At 33.6% G+C, this 16,427-nt stretch overlaps 1 protein-coding gene across 1 annotated transcript in view; it reads right to left on the bottom strand.

Moving 5' to 3' along the window:
* LOC129224900 (uncharacterized) overlaps positions 1-16,427 on the bottom strand; it is a 64,808-nt gene that overhangs the window by 29,483 nt on the left and 18,898 nt on the right. Inside the window, exons 6-7 of the mRNA XM_054859446.1 lie at positions 13,090-13,421; positions 9,440-9,568 (exon numbers count right to left, since the gene is read on the bottom strand). Coding sequence (XP_054715421.1) covers positions 9,440-9,568; positions 13,090-13,421 — 461 coding nt within the window. The remainder of the gene's footprint in view (positions 1-9,439; positions 9,569-13,089; positions 13,422-16,427) is intronic.

The raw sequence follows: 16,427 nt of genomic DNA, 5'->3' as shown, positions 1-16,427 counted from the left end.
TCTCACTAATATTGTTTTTTATTATTACGTGACAATGCAGCTGTCCAAGCAGGTGTGGATTCGGAGCCATATAGTCCGTCAAACAGAAGACTGTTATTATTTTCTTTGCTAAAGAAACGTCATATCCTTTCAAAATATAAACTTACTTGGTTTTGCCAACATCTACATCAGAGTACATTCAAAATGAGAAAAAAAAAGAAACATATATTACGAAAAATGAAATTTCCCCTTGGAAGTCGAACGATTTACTTCTTGGAAATTTGACTCCCTAAAAGCGCCAATGTTCCAAAATTGGAACATGCTATTTTGAAGGGGTACACCTTTCGGAAATATCATTGTACATTTCTACAAGCATTTTAAAATCATACATTGAAGTATTTTTCACAACTATAATAAATATCATCACATTTTCTGAAAAAACCAATTTTTGGTAAATTTTATAAGAAAAAGTTGCAAAAAGCTAAAAAAACACTCATCTTTGAAAAATCGCAATAAATAATTGAAAACATATAAACAATCAAGCAGGAAATCAAAAAATACTTTGAAATAAGACTAAACTGTGTTAAAAAAAACTTGTTTATTTTAACGTTATTTCTTGGGAAAATTTTCACTTAAATATGATGTTCCATTTTTGGAACATTGGCGGGTAAACGGTTTTAAACACCTTGTAAGAAATCATTTTTTTTTCTCGAACAAACTCTTCTCCAGAATAATAATCAGATTAAGGGCAACCAGATAACCCATCCCCCCTTTTTTGCATTGTTTCGTATTCTACAAACCCATTAAAAAGAACTACAACTGTAAAAACAAATTGGTCTTTTTTACGTTATTAAGAAACACATAACAATGGAATGTATCAAAAACAGCAGAGTTTAAGTTATGGAAACATATCAGTCTCTAGTTGCGTATTCTAAACAATTTAGCTTTAGCACTGGATTAGATCGAAATCAGTTTATATTTTCATTCAGAATACCATTTCAACAAAAATTGTTTTCATTAGATAAGCAGTTTCAAGTTCTAAGTAAACCAATTCTGAATGCGTTGGAAATGTATTACTAAAACAAGTTAGACACTTCTCGCAATTCCAGGTACATCTCATACTTCCTTGAGAATGTGAAATAAACCTTTGAAACAAGCTACATATAATTCTAGCACATTACGTACTTTGCGAGTGAGAATATTCAGTTACGATTGCAAATTGTAGTAGCTGGGAAAACTCATGGAATGCAAGCGTAACTGGCACGAACATCACGCAATTAAACTGGGTTCGTGTCACGAATTGCAAACAATTCTAATATCCTCTAAGAACATTTGACTGAAAATGTTACTTTGTTGCTGAAGTAGATAGTGTTCTCAGTTGAAAATGAGATCTTTATTAATTTTTAATAAGCTTTGAAAATATCTACTTTGAAAAGTAAAATCAAAACTCCTTTAAAATATTGTTTTAAGTACAAGCATCCCTCGTATAACACGGTTTCAATATTACAAGGTACCAAATTTGCGATTATTATAACACGGTTTCGATATTACACGGTACGAAACTTAAATTTAATACTTCATGGTGCTGATATAACAAGAAAGTTATGCTTAAAAAAGATGGAAGTTTTCATTTTTGTTTAATTCATTTAGTTAATGTTTGCTAACTCCAATATGTTTTTACTTTGTTTTTATGAAACTTGGTTTCGATATAACACGGTTCCCATCCCTTGACTTACATTATTTCTGAGTCTCGTATAACACGTTTTCGATGCAACACGGTACGTATTGACATGATTTTTACTATATACATGACTTTTTGTGTAAAAAATAAGTTGAATAGTTATTTCTAAAAAAGTATCGTATAACACAGTTTCGATACTACACGGAACGAATTAACTGTTCCATGTGGTATCGAAAAAAATTAGACGTATATAAACCTAGAAATTAAAAGTAATTCTCTTCGAACAAGCATTATAGGGGAAAAGCTTGACATGGAACATGTACGAAAAATGTTTTTATCATCTAGTATACGCAAAGGCGACTTTCAAGCAGTTCAAATAAGTTTAACTACCTTGGGAAAATTCGGTGCACATATAAATCGTTTAGTAAAAGGTGGATTTTATTTGAAATAATTATATGTATAATAGAAAAGATTTATATTATGTGCAAAAATGTTTTAATTTTATTTTTAACGGTAGGCAGTGACAAGATTTAAAATAAACTAGTATGTTGTGGCCATCACGAAACTTTCTTCTATATTTTTCTTTTTTTTTTTCTGATCCCTCTCCATGCTTGACGGGGAAGCAATATTCCCAAAAAACACAAAATGACACATGCAAAAACTTGACGACCATCCCAATGTCTGAATTATTGCAAAAGCAAAGCAAAGAGCGAAAACTGAAAGTTATTTTAAAAGCCTTGCTTGAATTAATTACAAATATTTTATTTGTTAGCAAACATAAGGTGGCAACAGTTAAAAATTTTAAATCATTGAGATAATATTTCCGATCATTTCCATACAATTAAAATCACGAGAAATAAGCAGACGATAATCTATTACGATTTATCTTTCTTATTGTTGCATTAATAAAGCTATTTTTATTCGCTAAAGAATAATGATAATAAAAATAAATCAGCACCTCTTGGCGCGAATGGCACCAAAATTGAACCAAAGCCTGTTTACATATGGATTCACATACACTCCAAATTTCAACCAGAACGTAGCGTTACTTCTTGAGATAGGACACTCACAATGGAAAAAAAGAACGGGCGATTGCGCTACCCCCTTTTTAGCTGTTGACACCAAAATAAAATTAGCTCTTATACCCACTAAGGGCTACTTGTCAAAAAATTTTTGTTTGATTCCGTTCGTTATTTCTTGAGATACAGCAGTCACAATTGGCGACAAAAAAGGTTCTATAACTCAACCCCCGTTTGAGCTATTGACACCAAAATTGAATCAGCATCTGCTCCTGTTAGGGATAACATATGGACCAAATTTTCTTTGAATCCGCCAGTTACGTCCTGATGAATGGCAAGCACGCGTAACTCAAAAAACGTCCCATTGCTCCACCCCCCTTGGAGGAATTCGCGCCAAAAACCAATGGGCACAAGTTCACTTAGGGGCACATATGTGTACCAAGTTTCGTTCGATTTCATGCGGTAGTTTTTGCTGTAGAGCGGCCACAAAAAACTGGTCACACACAGACGTGACACACATACACACACACATACACACACACACAGACAAACAGACATTTTCCAAAAATAGTCGAAATGGACTCAGCACACCTCAAAACGTTCGAATCCGTCAAAATTCGAAATTCGAAAATTTGCACGAATCCAATACTTTCTTCTATATATATTAGATATAGAAGAAAGTAAAAACATTATCACGTATTTGAAGCACTGCAATAAGCCATGAAGTAAAAGGCGGATTTGATTGAATCGAAACTTAGCGAAAACAACTTTTGACGTTGAATATGCCATCGGAAATGTCAAAAAAGATTTAGTTTTTGGTTTCATGAAAATTTCGCTTACTATTTCCAATAGCTCTTTCCTTGTGTTTAAATTAGAATCGTAATTTAGCGCGAAATTGGTCATTGTATCATCAAAATCGGTACCATAACTAGTACTTATGAGATCATTTTTGACTATTAAGACCATTAAGCACGTTCTGCTCCCTTCGAACCCGTTTCTTATTGTCTTCCATTTTTAACCAACTTTAAGAAGAAGACAATTATAAGTTTATACCGTATGTTTTTTTTCTTTTTGCTAGCTCATTCTTTCTCCCTTAGTGAACCACAGTTGAGGCAGTGAGAAGCAATGAGATGCAAGTGGACATTTTCAAGTTTTGAGTAAAACGCTTTTAAAAATAACATCCTAGGTAGGCTTTAATTGTTTTTTTTCTAAATCATGCTGTATAGCAGCAACTACCAGGGCTATTAGTACCATCTCTTGCTCCACTACAGAGGAGAGGTTCACCTACCATGTGTAATGATCATCTCCAAATTTTTAGTTTTGCCACTTACATCCCTTTGCTTCTCACTGCCTCATTTGATATTTTTTTTAAAAGATGAAAAGGGGTTTAGCAAATTACCGCCCAATAGTCAGGACTAAAGCAGAAATACATGAAATACACCGCCAGCTCAGTCATTTCCAACCGAGGACTGCAGTTTTGTGCTTATTAGCACTCATCAGCCCGGCTTAGGAAAGCGATTTACATCCCTCTCTTGGCTTCCCTTGGAAGCAACACTCTTGGCTTCCTTAAGAGGTTTTCCATCTCCAGTTCAGTCGCTTTCCTATGCCGGGCTGATGAGTGCTAATAAGCACGAAACTGCAGTCCTCGGCTGGAAATGACTGAGCTGGCGGTGTATTTCATGAATAGGGGTTGTCTAACTTGGGTTTTCTATCTTTGATTGACCATATTTGCTATTACAAATTTCGTGTAATTTCCCTATTAAAGAATTAAATATAAAGACCACCATAAAAAAATACTATTAATAGGAATAATTTTGAATAGAGGCTTCTCTGAAGTAAACATGAAATTCATTAACGATCACATCTCTATTTTTTTCTTCATGTATGCCAAAAATTGTACTGGTCAATTTAGGCAAGACAGTGGACTCCTAGGCGTGGTATTGAGTTAGAAGGCTTAGTGTTTCTGTCATGAGTAACGTGACACGCATTGTATAAAATATAAACTGCTTAAGGAAAACGTTTAGGTATGAATGGTTCTAATTAAACTAGCACGCAAATAAAACCCAGAGGATATCAGGAATTAGTTTTTAGTTCTGATCGTTTAACATTTTAGAAGCTTTTCAATTATAATTTTTATCGCGCTCTTCTCATTGCTCTCCTCATTAAAACACTTCATAAATAATGATGAACATAAAGCATTTCTTAATGTTATACTGGGAAAATCTCGAGTTTCACGGAGTTGCCGACAGGTAGCGCTAACTCTCAATCTTCGCCCGCTATTTCAATGTTTGTGAAAATGTTGACTGCACGACAAAAATGACATTGTGATCTACGCTTTGCGAAGTGCGAAACCGTAACAGCTGTTCAGGGCATGATTTTGGTCGAGAATACCCTGATATTTCACCTCTTACCCCGAAGAGCGTTTGAAGATGGTGTAAGCAATTCAAAAACACGAGTTGTTTGTGTAAGCAGTCGAGGCAGACATGCTTGCAAAAGCTTTGGACGAATTTGACTACTGTGTAGACATATGCCGTATATCCAAAGGTGAACATATTGAGCAATGTTAATTTTGCATGTAAAAAAACTTTTTTTTTACCCATGTAATATAAAATAAATCTGAAGTATCTTTATTTTTAATAGTTCCTATAATATGCATTTCAAATCGGGTCATTCTTTTTGAACCACCATGTATAATACCGCTGCATTTATTAAATGGACTATTCCACGAAAAAGCAGACATGTTGTCCGTGAGAGATCTATATTTAATTTAAAACCGTGTCATATTCCCATAATTTTTTTTCCTCACAAATCAAACGTGTATGTGTGGTTCTTTAGGCAAAAAAATCTTTATTTATTACATTTTTTAAATATAAAAAATATAACTTTTGACGTGAAATATAGAGCTGTAACTGAAAGGGAAAATAAGATTTTCTGTGGAATAAACCATTATTAGTTTCCTTTTAAAACGAACATTAAAAAATAATCAGTGTAAAAGTAAAGTATATATTTCACAAAATAGTAACAATAATTTCAAAGGATGTGTTGGTAGAATCAAGAACTTCGAGGCTAATTTCCAAAAGTTTCTCACAAGTGTCAGGTTAACTTTCTTTTTAAAAAAATCCAATCAAAAACAGTATTTGAAGACAACAAATGCTTAACAAATCATGCTTAACAAATTGCTTATAACTTTCAACCCTAATTAACTCGTATTCTATGACATTTAAAGGGAATTTAGCCCAAGTTGTCCTACACGTGTCCGTGGAATCACCCAGAATAATGTTTATTTTAATATTTATTCAATCAATTATTGTGCTAAATAATTGAACACGCACCCATCCGTAAAATTTTAAGGGGAGTCAGTACCCTAAATACTTTCAAAAATTTGATTTCTTGATTTTTATATGTTTCGAAACTCCATTTCAAAACCTTTTTAATGATACAAATTTCTTGATCGTGCTCATATTAGAAGTAAGTTAAAATAAGCTTTAAAAAAATTTAAACGCATGTTGATAAAGTATGATTTTCCCCTCTAAATTGTAATATCTCGAAATGGTATTTTTGAAACTAAATGTTCCTTTTTCTCAGAAACTAAATTGTCTTAGACTTTGAAATTTTTACCACATATTCCATGCATCTAATTGCATATACTGAAGTAAATTCTTTCTCATATTCCAAAAATATTTTTTTCATAGAGCTGATTTCGTGTTACAAGATGGCATTTTTTGAAAGAAAAATACAGTGACTTACGCATTAGAATTTTTAAAAAAAATCTAAGCTTCCTTTCTGTAAAATGTTACTTCAGTATAGAGAAAACAGTCTACTTAAGGTACAGAAAAAATTTCATAAATGTATCTCAAACAGATTTTCAGAAAAAGGTACATGAATCTGTGCAAGTTAACAATAACGGTATAGAGGGTACTGACTCCCCTTAATTATTACAAATTTTTCTCATAAAAAAGTAAAATTTTGATGTTTTATGGCTAAAATTTTACGTTACAAAAAAAGGGGGTATTTATCTTAGCTTGCATTCTTCTTTCATGTAAGTAACAATTTGAATTTCATTCAACAAGCATAGATATCTACTTCGTGAAACTAACGATGCTGTTGCATAAAAGATTCACAAAAAACAATTACTAAGGTAAAGATATAGCATTGATTGGTTGCATGAGTTAATAATTTAAGCAAGACATACACGGATAAAGCCACCATTTTACATAAGTATGTTATATTAACGTCAATTTATGTTTTACATTTTACTTTTTCAGAATACATTTGGTTTTGTTTTTCTTTTCATAAGTTATTTTTTTTTAGCATCATATCATTCATTATACTCGCATAAAATGTTTATGCATATCTTGATTTTCTAAGAGGTCTGCTTCAAAGGTTGAGATTCTCTGGCGTAAACAAAAATTATTATTTCAAAAAAAGGAAGCTAAAAAAATCTTTATTTTTTGAATATTTTTTTAATTATATGTTTTTTAATGTTCAGTTCTTGTCAGGAAATATTCTGGCCCTCCAAACAGTAGTTGCTCTTCACCTCCTTCAGCTTTTCGAACTTCTTGTAACGGTACGTATAACATAATCCACTGTAGATAATCAAAGAGCTTAGTAAACATGACGTTGCCATCGATTACACACGTGTTCCGTCCGTACGAAACAATTCCAGTCAAGTAAGTAAGTTTCCCATCGTTGTACATCAGTGGTCCTCCAGAATCACCCTGAAAAAGCAAAGCACTATTTTAGGCATTTAACTAAGAGGTTGAATGTAATTAAACTGCGCGATTCTAAAGTTGACTATCACTGAACTTCAGCTTTGGGAATAAACAAACATGGAAGAATTTTGCAATGAGAGGTACTGTCTACGGTTAAAATTTGATAAAACTTAAGCTGGAGTTATGGGACTTTTCGGTGTGAAGATAGGCAGAGTTAGAGCAGCTATATAAATAGGCCGTCGCATCAGCTTAAGTTTAGCCATTTTGCACAGGATTTTTTATTATTGCGGAACCAGGGTTAAAAGAGCAAAGTTTCTTGTTTTGACAAATTGGTCAAAAATTATATTTTGTTAAATAAACTGTTCACGTGCCGCTAATAACTGCTTGCAGGGAAAATTCACCAAAGACGATAACTTCCCAAAAAAGACAACCCCTCAAACACGCGCTCCGATCCAAAATGGTTGATATTAAGCTGATGCGTCGACTCGTACATAAAGGGGCCTTAAGCGGATATATGCTAACGTAATCGCTTCGTAAGAATGGTTATCACCAAGCTCGCAAAGGGACTAAATAATGTAGCTGGCGGACTGGTTTACATTTTAATTCATGTTGTAATGCAATTTCAAAAACCTGCTTCATAAACTTACAACAGTATCTAAGTTTAACTTAACTACCAACTGAAATTCAGTAATGGAATGTTTTGAATCAAAATACATCTCAAGACATTTAGCGATAAGCCTGGGATTTTGGAATCCATCGGTGCAACTCCCGACTTCAATTTCTTAGTAGAGTGGGGCCTGTCTATGTAATTTCATTACTCTACTCTATGGAAATCAAAAAGTTTTGTGTAAAACGAAAAACGTTGCGTAACAATTAGTTGTCTGACACCAAAATGAGAAGCACAGACCAGACACAGAGTAACATTGCAAACCTTCTTTCGACACTTGTAACGACTTTGTAGATGGACTTAGAGTACAGCAACCTGTTTGTTAAAACCCGTCCCAAAGATCGTTATCATCCATCAGAATCAAGTCGTTACCAATAACACCATTTTATTGACGGATGTACGTATATCCTGCCGATATAACACTCCAGTCAGTGTTCCTCTATAGATTGCAGGTGTGTGGTACTTTTTAAAAAGAAATCCACCACCCTATAACTGTCTTTCAAAACCGTTTTAATTGATGGAACCTAGGTCGCCACAGATCAGCTGACACCTTGAATCGTACCCCATTGCGACTCTAGACTCATCTGTAAAGAGCATAGAAGTCCACTCCTGTGTGGTTCATTTAACGTCTACTCTTATCCAAAATCATTGTTATTTCTGCTAAATGAATGCTGGCTACCAGTTTGACGGTAATTTCAGCTTAAATAGAGTTCATCTGGCTCCAGCTTGGTTCTGACTATTCGAGAATCATAAGTTTAAAACCAGGATGAAACATCAGTCTCGGATGTTGTGTAAGCGTAAGATTCTAGTTCTTCCTTAGCTACGGTTAGGGGTGGTATCTTACAGTTTAAAGCTATTGTGTCCTAGAGAATTTTTGGTTATTTTTTTATACTTCTGTAACACATGAAAATGCTGTCAATGGATAGTGAAAAAAATTTCTTGAACATAAATAAAATTATCAAAATATTTTTAATTTTCAAAAACTTTCAAACTTTTTACTTCGTTTTAAAAATGTCTTACTAAAATGTGTTTCTGCCTCTAAAATGTTTACCACTGATAAGTCCTATTAAAGTAAAGCACATTATGCTCAGTATACTCTCTTGCTGTAAGTTTGAAGTCTAAACCTTTTTACCCTCTGGTATGATTTCTTTTTCGAATTAGATTTTTAAGTTAACGGTTTTTTCGTTTCTGACTTTGCTAAGGAGGAGTAGTCTTTTTGCATATTATTATCCATGATTGTGAAGCCAAAACAAAAAACATCCTGTCCTATCTGTGATTTCATTTATGCTGTGAGTAATTTATAGACATCCTGAATCTACAAAAATTTATAAATTCCACATTTGATATTATTTGAAGTAGTGTTATCCATCATTGAGCTTACCTGGCATGGGGGTACTGCCAAATGGATATCCAGTTGCACACAAGACGCTCTCAAGTTTTGTGTTTTCATAGCATTCTTCATGTAGCTTAACTACTAGTGGCGTTTGTTTTAATACAGGAGTTTTACCATCTGAAATAATCAAATTGAAGATGTTACTACTGAGTGTTTCACAGCCGATACCAAAATTATATTTTTTCCCCGTTTTGTATACCATTGACGATGTAGGATATTTCTAGTTCAGACAGAAACATTCTGTATTGAGCAGATGTTCCCGATCCTTATTTTTTAGTCCGTGAAAACCTTGCCGATTTTTTTTTCTTTTTGTTTCTCTAGGACTCCTTACCTATAGCTAGTTCCTAGATCAGTAAGACAGTGTAAAAATTGTATTTCAAGAGTTCAAAACGAAGTGAATCAGGTGATTAAGGTTCAGCCTGATCGTTCTAAAATTTTCAAATACAGGATGCGATTGAAAAGTAACCAAACTTTTGCTGGAACAACAATTTTATTGAACTTTTTGACAAATGCACTTAATATTCTTCGAAATACATCTTTTGGCCTTCGATACACTGGCAGTAGCGGTCCTTCCACTGTTCAAAGCATTTTTTTAACGCATCTTCCAGGATAGCATCTAGATTAATGGTTAAAAATTTTTGAATATCCGCTATCGACTGAAAACGCCTTCCCTTCAGGGTTTCTTTTGATGAGTGGGAACAAAAAGAAGTTCGGGAGACACATGTCTGGGATATCAGCACTTCACGACTCATTCGCACACAAGTTTCCTTTTGTTTGGCGGTCAAAACCTTAGGAAGCAGTTTCGTGCACACCTTTGCATGCTCAATTCTCCGGTCACAAGTTTTTTAACGCTCTAATAAGTTAGATTTAACTCTTCAGTCAACTCCCGAATGCTTGCCAGAAGGTTAAAGTTTAAGAACTCACAAACCTTGTCTACTTTTTCGTCAGTTTTTGAAGTTGAAGGCCTCCCTGCTCGTTGATCGTCTTCGGTGTCCTACCGGCCGTCTTTGAACGCCTTGTGCCATTCATAAATTTGTGTCCGGATCAGAACATCATTTTCAAAGGCTTCCTTAAAGAGTTCCTTGGTCTCGGTATAGTTTTTTAAAGTTTTACGCAAAACTTGATTGCGTAACGTTGTTCAATCTCTTTCGTTGCATTTTCACCACTTGGGAAACGTGACCGACTGCAAAAAGAACCTTCGCGCGTAGGGTGATCAGCCGCTACTCGCAGCGGACTGACTCTTGTTGGGTCTGAAAGAACAAGATCCAGACGCAAATTTCCGTCCAAAACTAATTCTTTTTTTGACGTCCAGAAACCGCGCGGCGGCTAAAATTCGGTTACTTTTCAATTGCACCCTGTAAAAGCTGATTAAACGGAAATGATACCGAATAAATTCTTTACCCTTTAGTGTGAAAGTTTACATTGCGGGTCATGAAATGCTTTAAATATATGATTTTAACAAGCAATTTCAAATGCATTTTTGGTATCTTTCTAAGAGACAGTTTGATAGGGTTTACAGCAGAGAGAAAGTATAAAAGATAAAAGAAACGAAACTTTGTTAAAATTGTTCTCTAAATACAACAAAAAGTGCGAGTATGGTAATAGGCTAACTGAAAATAAGTGTACAAAAAAAAAAAAAAAAAAAAAGTCTTCTGGCGGCAAGAGTGAATCGAAGATTTTGACAGTGCACTTTTTTTATTTTTTATGTTTTGCTTCGAATTTGGCGGGCTTGCATTGACGTCGTAAGCATTTAAAATTTAAAAATAATAAATTAAATGTTGAAACTTTTATTCGCACACTTATTTAGTAATCAATAGTTTTTGATAAATATTGAGAATATTGCCCCCTTTTTTTTTAAATTCCCACCTCCCTCCAAATAGTCAAGGACAAATATTTTTTGAGATCCTAAATATTTTTCATTTTGCACCTTTTTTTATTCAAAATGGTTTTGGCTAAATGATCAAAATACTCAAAAGAATTAATGTGTGCATTCACTTGGTTATGTTTTGATTGATATTCTGAAGTCAAATAATCAAGAAAATTATTTCTTACATTTTGTTTACAACGCTTCATGAAAAAAAAAAAAGGTTTATGAGCGCAATTTCATATTACATTTGTGTGTTATTATACACTGACTATAAAACGTAGAAGTTTAAATAAGTACACATATACCTGTTTTTATGCGGTGGATAAGGTCCGCATAAAAAATCGCATTAAGAAAATGTTCGAAACTTCATGAGTAGTTCTAAAAAGTTGTTTTCGCAACACAGTTTATTTATTTATTTTAAGGCGGTAGATAGGGTGGATAGAAAAAATCACACATAGAAAATAATATAAAAACATTCAAAATTTTAATATTTATAAGAAATCAAAATAAACCAAGTAATGATAATTTTTTCCGAGTAGTCGGACAAAATTTCCCAAATAAGGAAAGTTTTGGGAGGTCACACCCATCGGGGTATCTATTTCGTCTCTTGAAGATAATACCTCTCACTCGTTTCAAAAATAATTTCGTCAATTGAGTTCTAATCTGATTGAAATTTTAATACAACGCACACAATAAATTCGTACAAAAATTTATAAAAAAAAAAATCCCGTAACAAAAGACCGCGTAAAAACAGGTTTGGGCGTACCATTACTAGACAAAATCCTTAGGGCTTTAAAGATGTTGTAAAAGCGCACAAAACAAAAGCATTCTAAAGAAGGAAAACATAACTCTTTCAAGTTTTATCTTTCTTTATGTTATTTGAGGCAGTGAGCAGCAAAGGGATGCAAGTGGCAAAATTAAAAATCTGTAGATAACCAGTATACATGGTAGGTGAACCTCTCCTCTGTCTTGGGGCTAGAAATGGTACTAGTAGCCTTGGTAGTTGCTGCTATACAACATGATTTGGAAAAACTTTTAATGAAAACCTACCAATATTACATTTAATTGAATCAAATCCACTAGTTAATTCAACAGAAAATTTGAATATTCTTTTACTGTAACCTTAAATGTGATGAGTGCGTTGTTTTAAATCATTGAAATCTTCCGTGCATGCTTTCAAACAAACATGATGGGCAGTGATAATCAAAGGGAGATAAGTGGCAAAATTAAAAATTTGGAGATAAGCAGCACAAATGGTAGGTGAACTCCTCTTCTGTCTAGGGGCAAGAGATAGTACTATTTGGTAGGTGTTGTTATACTGCCGTGTGCAGGTAAAGGGCAGTAACTGCATTTTTTTCGTCTATTGTACGTTAGCTTTATTGTAGAAGCTTGCTTATTTGATTTCCGCTGAAACAAAGGCGTGAAAAAAACGTCTAATTCCCAGATTTCGCTACGGTTGGTATTGAAATCGACACACATTTCTTCAAATATCTCGAAAACTCGTTTCTGCAGATGCTGCCATTTACCTGCACACTGCAATATACAGCATCATTTAGAAAAACTTTTCAATGAAAGCCTACCTAGGACTTTATTTTCAAACGCGTTTTACTCAAAACTTTAAATATTTCACTTACATCCCTTTGCTTCTCACTATCTCATGTGTAAAATTCTTGCTCGATTTGTTCCATGCATTTGCCGTTAGGGCTTTATGCATGCGGGAAGTTTCATTTGTATCAATCGATATTTTTTAAAGATATCAAAATGTACTTACTTTGACTATTATCAGTTTTTCCCCATCCAGCCAAGAAAACGGGTCTGTTTGGATAATCCATGTATTGACCTTCACTAACACACACAGGGCTGACGAATTTGTTGCATGATAGTGTTTTTCTTAACTGTAAAAGAGCTATATCATGGTGATATGGGCTGGCATTTGGCTCAAACTGAGGGTTTGGAATGACTTTGGCGACGGGAATTTCAAGAATTTCGCCTTGAGTTCTTGAGAGAGCTAATTTTATTTGGTCTCCCAAATAAAAACAGGGAGCAACTTCGTGTGACTCAGTGTAGCATTGTCCGTCTTTTGCGTATCCATTTTTTGGAACGCTGAAATAATAGAGAAAAAGTGGACACAGTGAGACACAAAAATGTAATTGTTTTTTACTATGAAAAAACACTGAAATCAATCTTTTTGAAATAGTACAATATTTGCTCCGTATTATAAAAGTTGAGCTAGATAAAACTAGGGATTCATACAAACGAAAAAAATTTAAAATAAAACCAAAATGCGATTTTGTGTCACTGTTACCTCAGTAAGAGGAAACAGTGAGACACATATATATTTTTAATTAGCTAACTTTGGGAGAATCTAAATTTCCCTGAAAAAAATTTTGTTGCATTTGGCTTTGGTATGAGCTATTGTCTTTAGCACGTTAAATAGCATATATTGTTGACACACAGTAGTGACTTCTACCGCATATTTTTGTGACTGAAAAAGAATGATTTAGATAATTCTGGATTGGTAGTTAACAGCTTCCGTATTGGAAAATTTCCAAAATATTTGAATCTGACTTCTTTTTTCTAGGCTTGCTAAAAATATGAAATATATATATATATATATATATATATATATATATATATATATATATATATATATATATATATATATATATATATATATATATATATATATATATATATATATATAGAAGCAGTAAAAAAAGCAGTATACAAATTTTGTCGGAAATCGCAAGCAATGAGTGGCCCTCAGTTGGGCTGCATCTCGGGCTAGGAATATTTTTTGGAAAACCAAAAGTTTCCTTTAGCGTATTTGATTTCTATATTTTAACCTATCTGTACTAATAATATAAAGCTGAAGATTTTGTTTGTTTGTTTGTTTGTTTGAACTCGCTAATCTCAAGAGCTACTGGTTTGAATTAAACAGTTATTTTTGTAATAAATAGTTCATTTATTGAGGAAGGCTATAGGCTATTTTTTAAGATCAGAATGACAGAAATATTTGTTATTTGAAATTAAATGTTTAATTAATTGTTTAGCTCTTTCGCTATTTAAATATATAATTTGATTTTGTAGGATTTTTCTACTGGGTTTTGTTTTCCGTATTTCTTTTTGTTTTTGTTCTTATAGCTGAAGATAGTAACTTATCTAAGTAAATAATTTGATTTGTCGATTTATTCAATTGTGATTGTTCTATAAAAATTTTTATTCTAGTATTGCTTACTCTGTGGTGTGCTGCTAAAGGGCAGTAACTGTAATTTTTTTTTCATTTTTGCCATCTATGTTACGTTATCTTTATTGTACAAGCTCACTTATTTGGTTTCAGCTGAAAAAAAGGCTCGAAAAAGACGTCTAATTTCAACATTTCCCTATTGTTAGTATTAAATTCAAAATGCATTTTTTCAAACATTTCAAAAACTCATTTTTTCAGGTACTGCCGTTTACCTGCACACTGAAGTATTTAGCGAAACATTTAAAATTGCCAAAAAAAAAAAAAAAAAAACCCTTCACTCGCTAAAGGGCAGGGTTACGGTAGCATGGTTGTATGGCACGTTAAGCGAAGAAATATACAGTAAAAAGATTATTTTGAGTTTAAAAGCTACTGGTAGCTTTTTTATGTGTTTTAACGAACAATTTTAAATTCCAAAAAGACTTTGATTGGTTTTTTGAAAAGGTGTGTACATATTTTAGTTTAAGAAAAATTTCATATCAGAAGGGGGGGGGGGGGAGGGAGAATTTTTTTTAACTGAACGAACTTTCTTCAAATTCTTAGCACAGGCATCGTCGTGCTAGTTCTACTAGTGTCAAATAAAAAACCAAACCAGTTCGCGGAGGGAAAGATAAATGCGTGAATCGACAGAATCATTTTTTTACGAATCGCAGCAATTAATCGCCTTCATTTTTTGCTTAAATTCCGAAAGCGATGTTGAATGTTGGAGTTCAGATAATTGGAATTCCATTGTACAACTTTTTCTTGCTATGGAGTAGTCCTTGGTAAATATTTTTTAAACACACCTGTCAGCTCATTTTCCGCAGTTAGTTCCAACACGGAAGCTGCTCTATTATTTATAGATTTGTAAACAACAGCAAGTTTTTTTTAAATATTTATCTGGAATACAGAGCAACGTTTAAAATGTTAACATGGCTGCCACCAATTTTAGCTAACTTCCAGAATCGTGAGATAACATGTTCATCAGCTATCCGTAGTGCGCTGAGGGAAATACAACAATGATTTCGTTAAATCCCGCTTTTGAGATTAGGTAAAAATAATGGGTAAACACGATTTGCGTGATATTTCAAATAACCAGTTACGTCATACAACATGAGAGTGGCGACTGATGACATGTTCTTCTCTAAAGTGAGTTTCAAGGGCGTCCTTAACGCAAAGGTTATTGTGTGGAGGAGCTCCATCTGGTGAACATGATGAAAACGATGGTGTCATCTAAATGATGCCAGTCAAAAATGTGTATTTCATCAGGCATGCACTCTGGCAGTAAACTTTTGAACTATTTTTTTTCGCTTAAAAAATCCTTTGTTTATGCTCTGCACAAAAAATTGGTACTTTCTGAGTAAAAATTTGTCACTAGAGAACTTTAACGGAGGCTCTTTCCGTTAAGGCCAACAATTACTTGAACGAGATGTAACTATTTTTCATTAACATCATTCTCATTCTAGCTAGTCGATATATGCATATTTCAATCCTCACATATATAACAGCAAATAATAAATGATCGAGTAACGTTTCTGTTGTCATCAACAATGAAATTCGCGCCACGGTATGTTTATTTGAGTATATGTTTCGGTGATGTTCGACGAGCAGGGAAAGGTTTTATTGTGACAAGCCTGGATCCGGGAACTTAACTGTTTTATTGGTAAGACTGTCATTTCAGAGGAATGAAGAAACGAAAAAGGGGTCAACAATGCTCGCTATCTACTGGAGTTTAAGGTTCATCCACTGGAGTTAAAATTTCAACTATCAAAATATAACCAAACAGGCAATTGCTTCGTTCAAGTGTAGAAGCAATTTTCATCCATCATACCTTGACGGGCGATTTTCTAGTTCATGAATAAATGTTGAGTATAAAATTCCTCTTT

The sequence above is a fragment of the Uloborus diversus genome, chromosome 6 (assembly GCF_026930045.1).
Source record: "Uloborus diversus isolate 005 chromosome 6, Udiv.v.3.1, whole genome shotgun sequence".
In the NCBI taxonomy this organism is placed as follows: domain Eukaryota; kingdom Metazoa; phylum Arthropoda; class Arachnida; order Araneae; family Uloboridae; genus Uloborus; species Uloborus diversus.
This window is presented reverse-complemented; position numbering and strand designations above follow the sequence as displayed.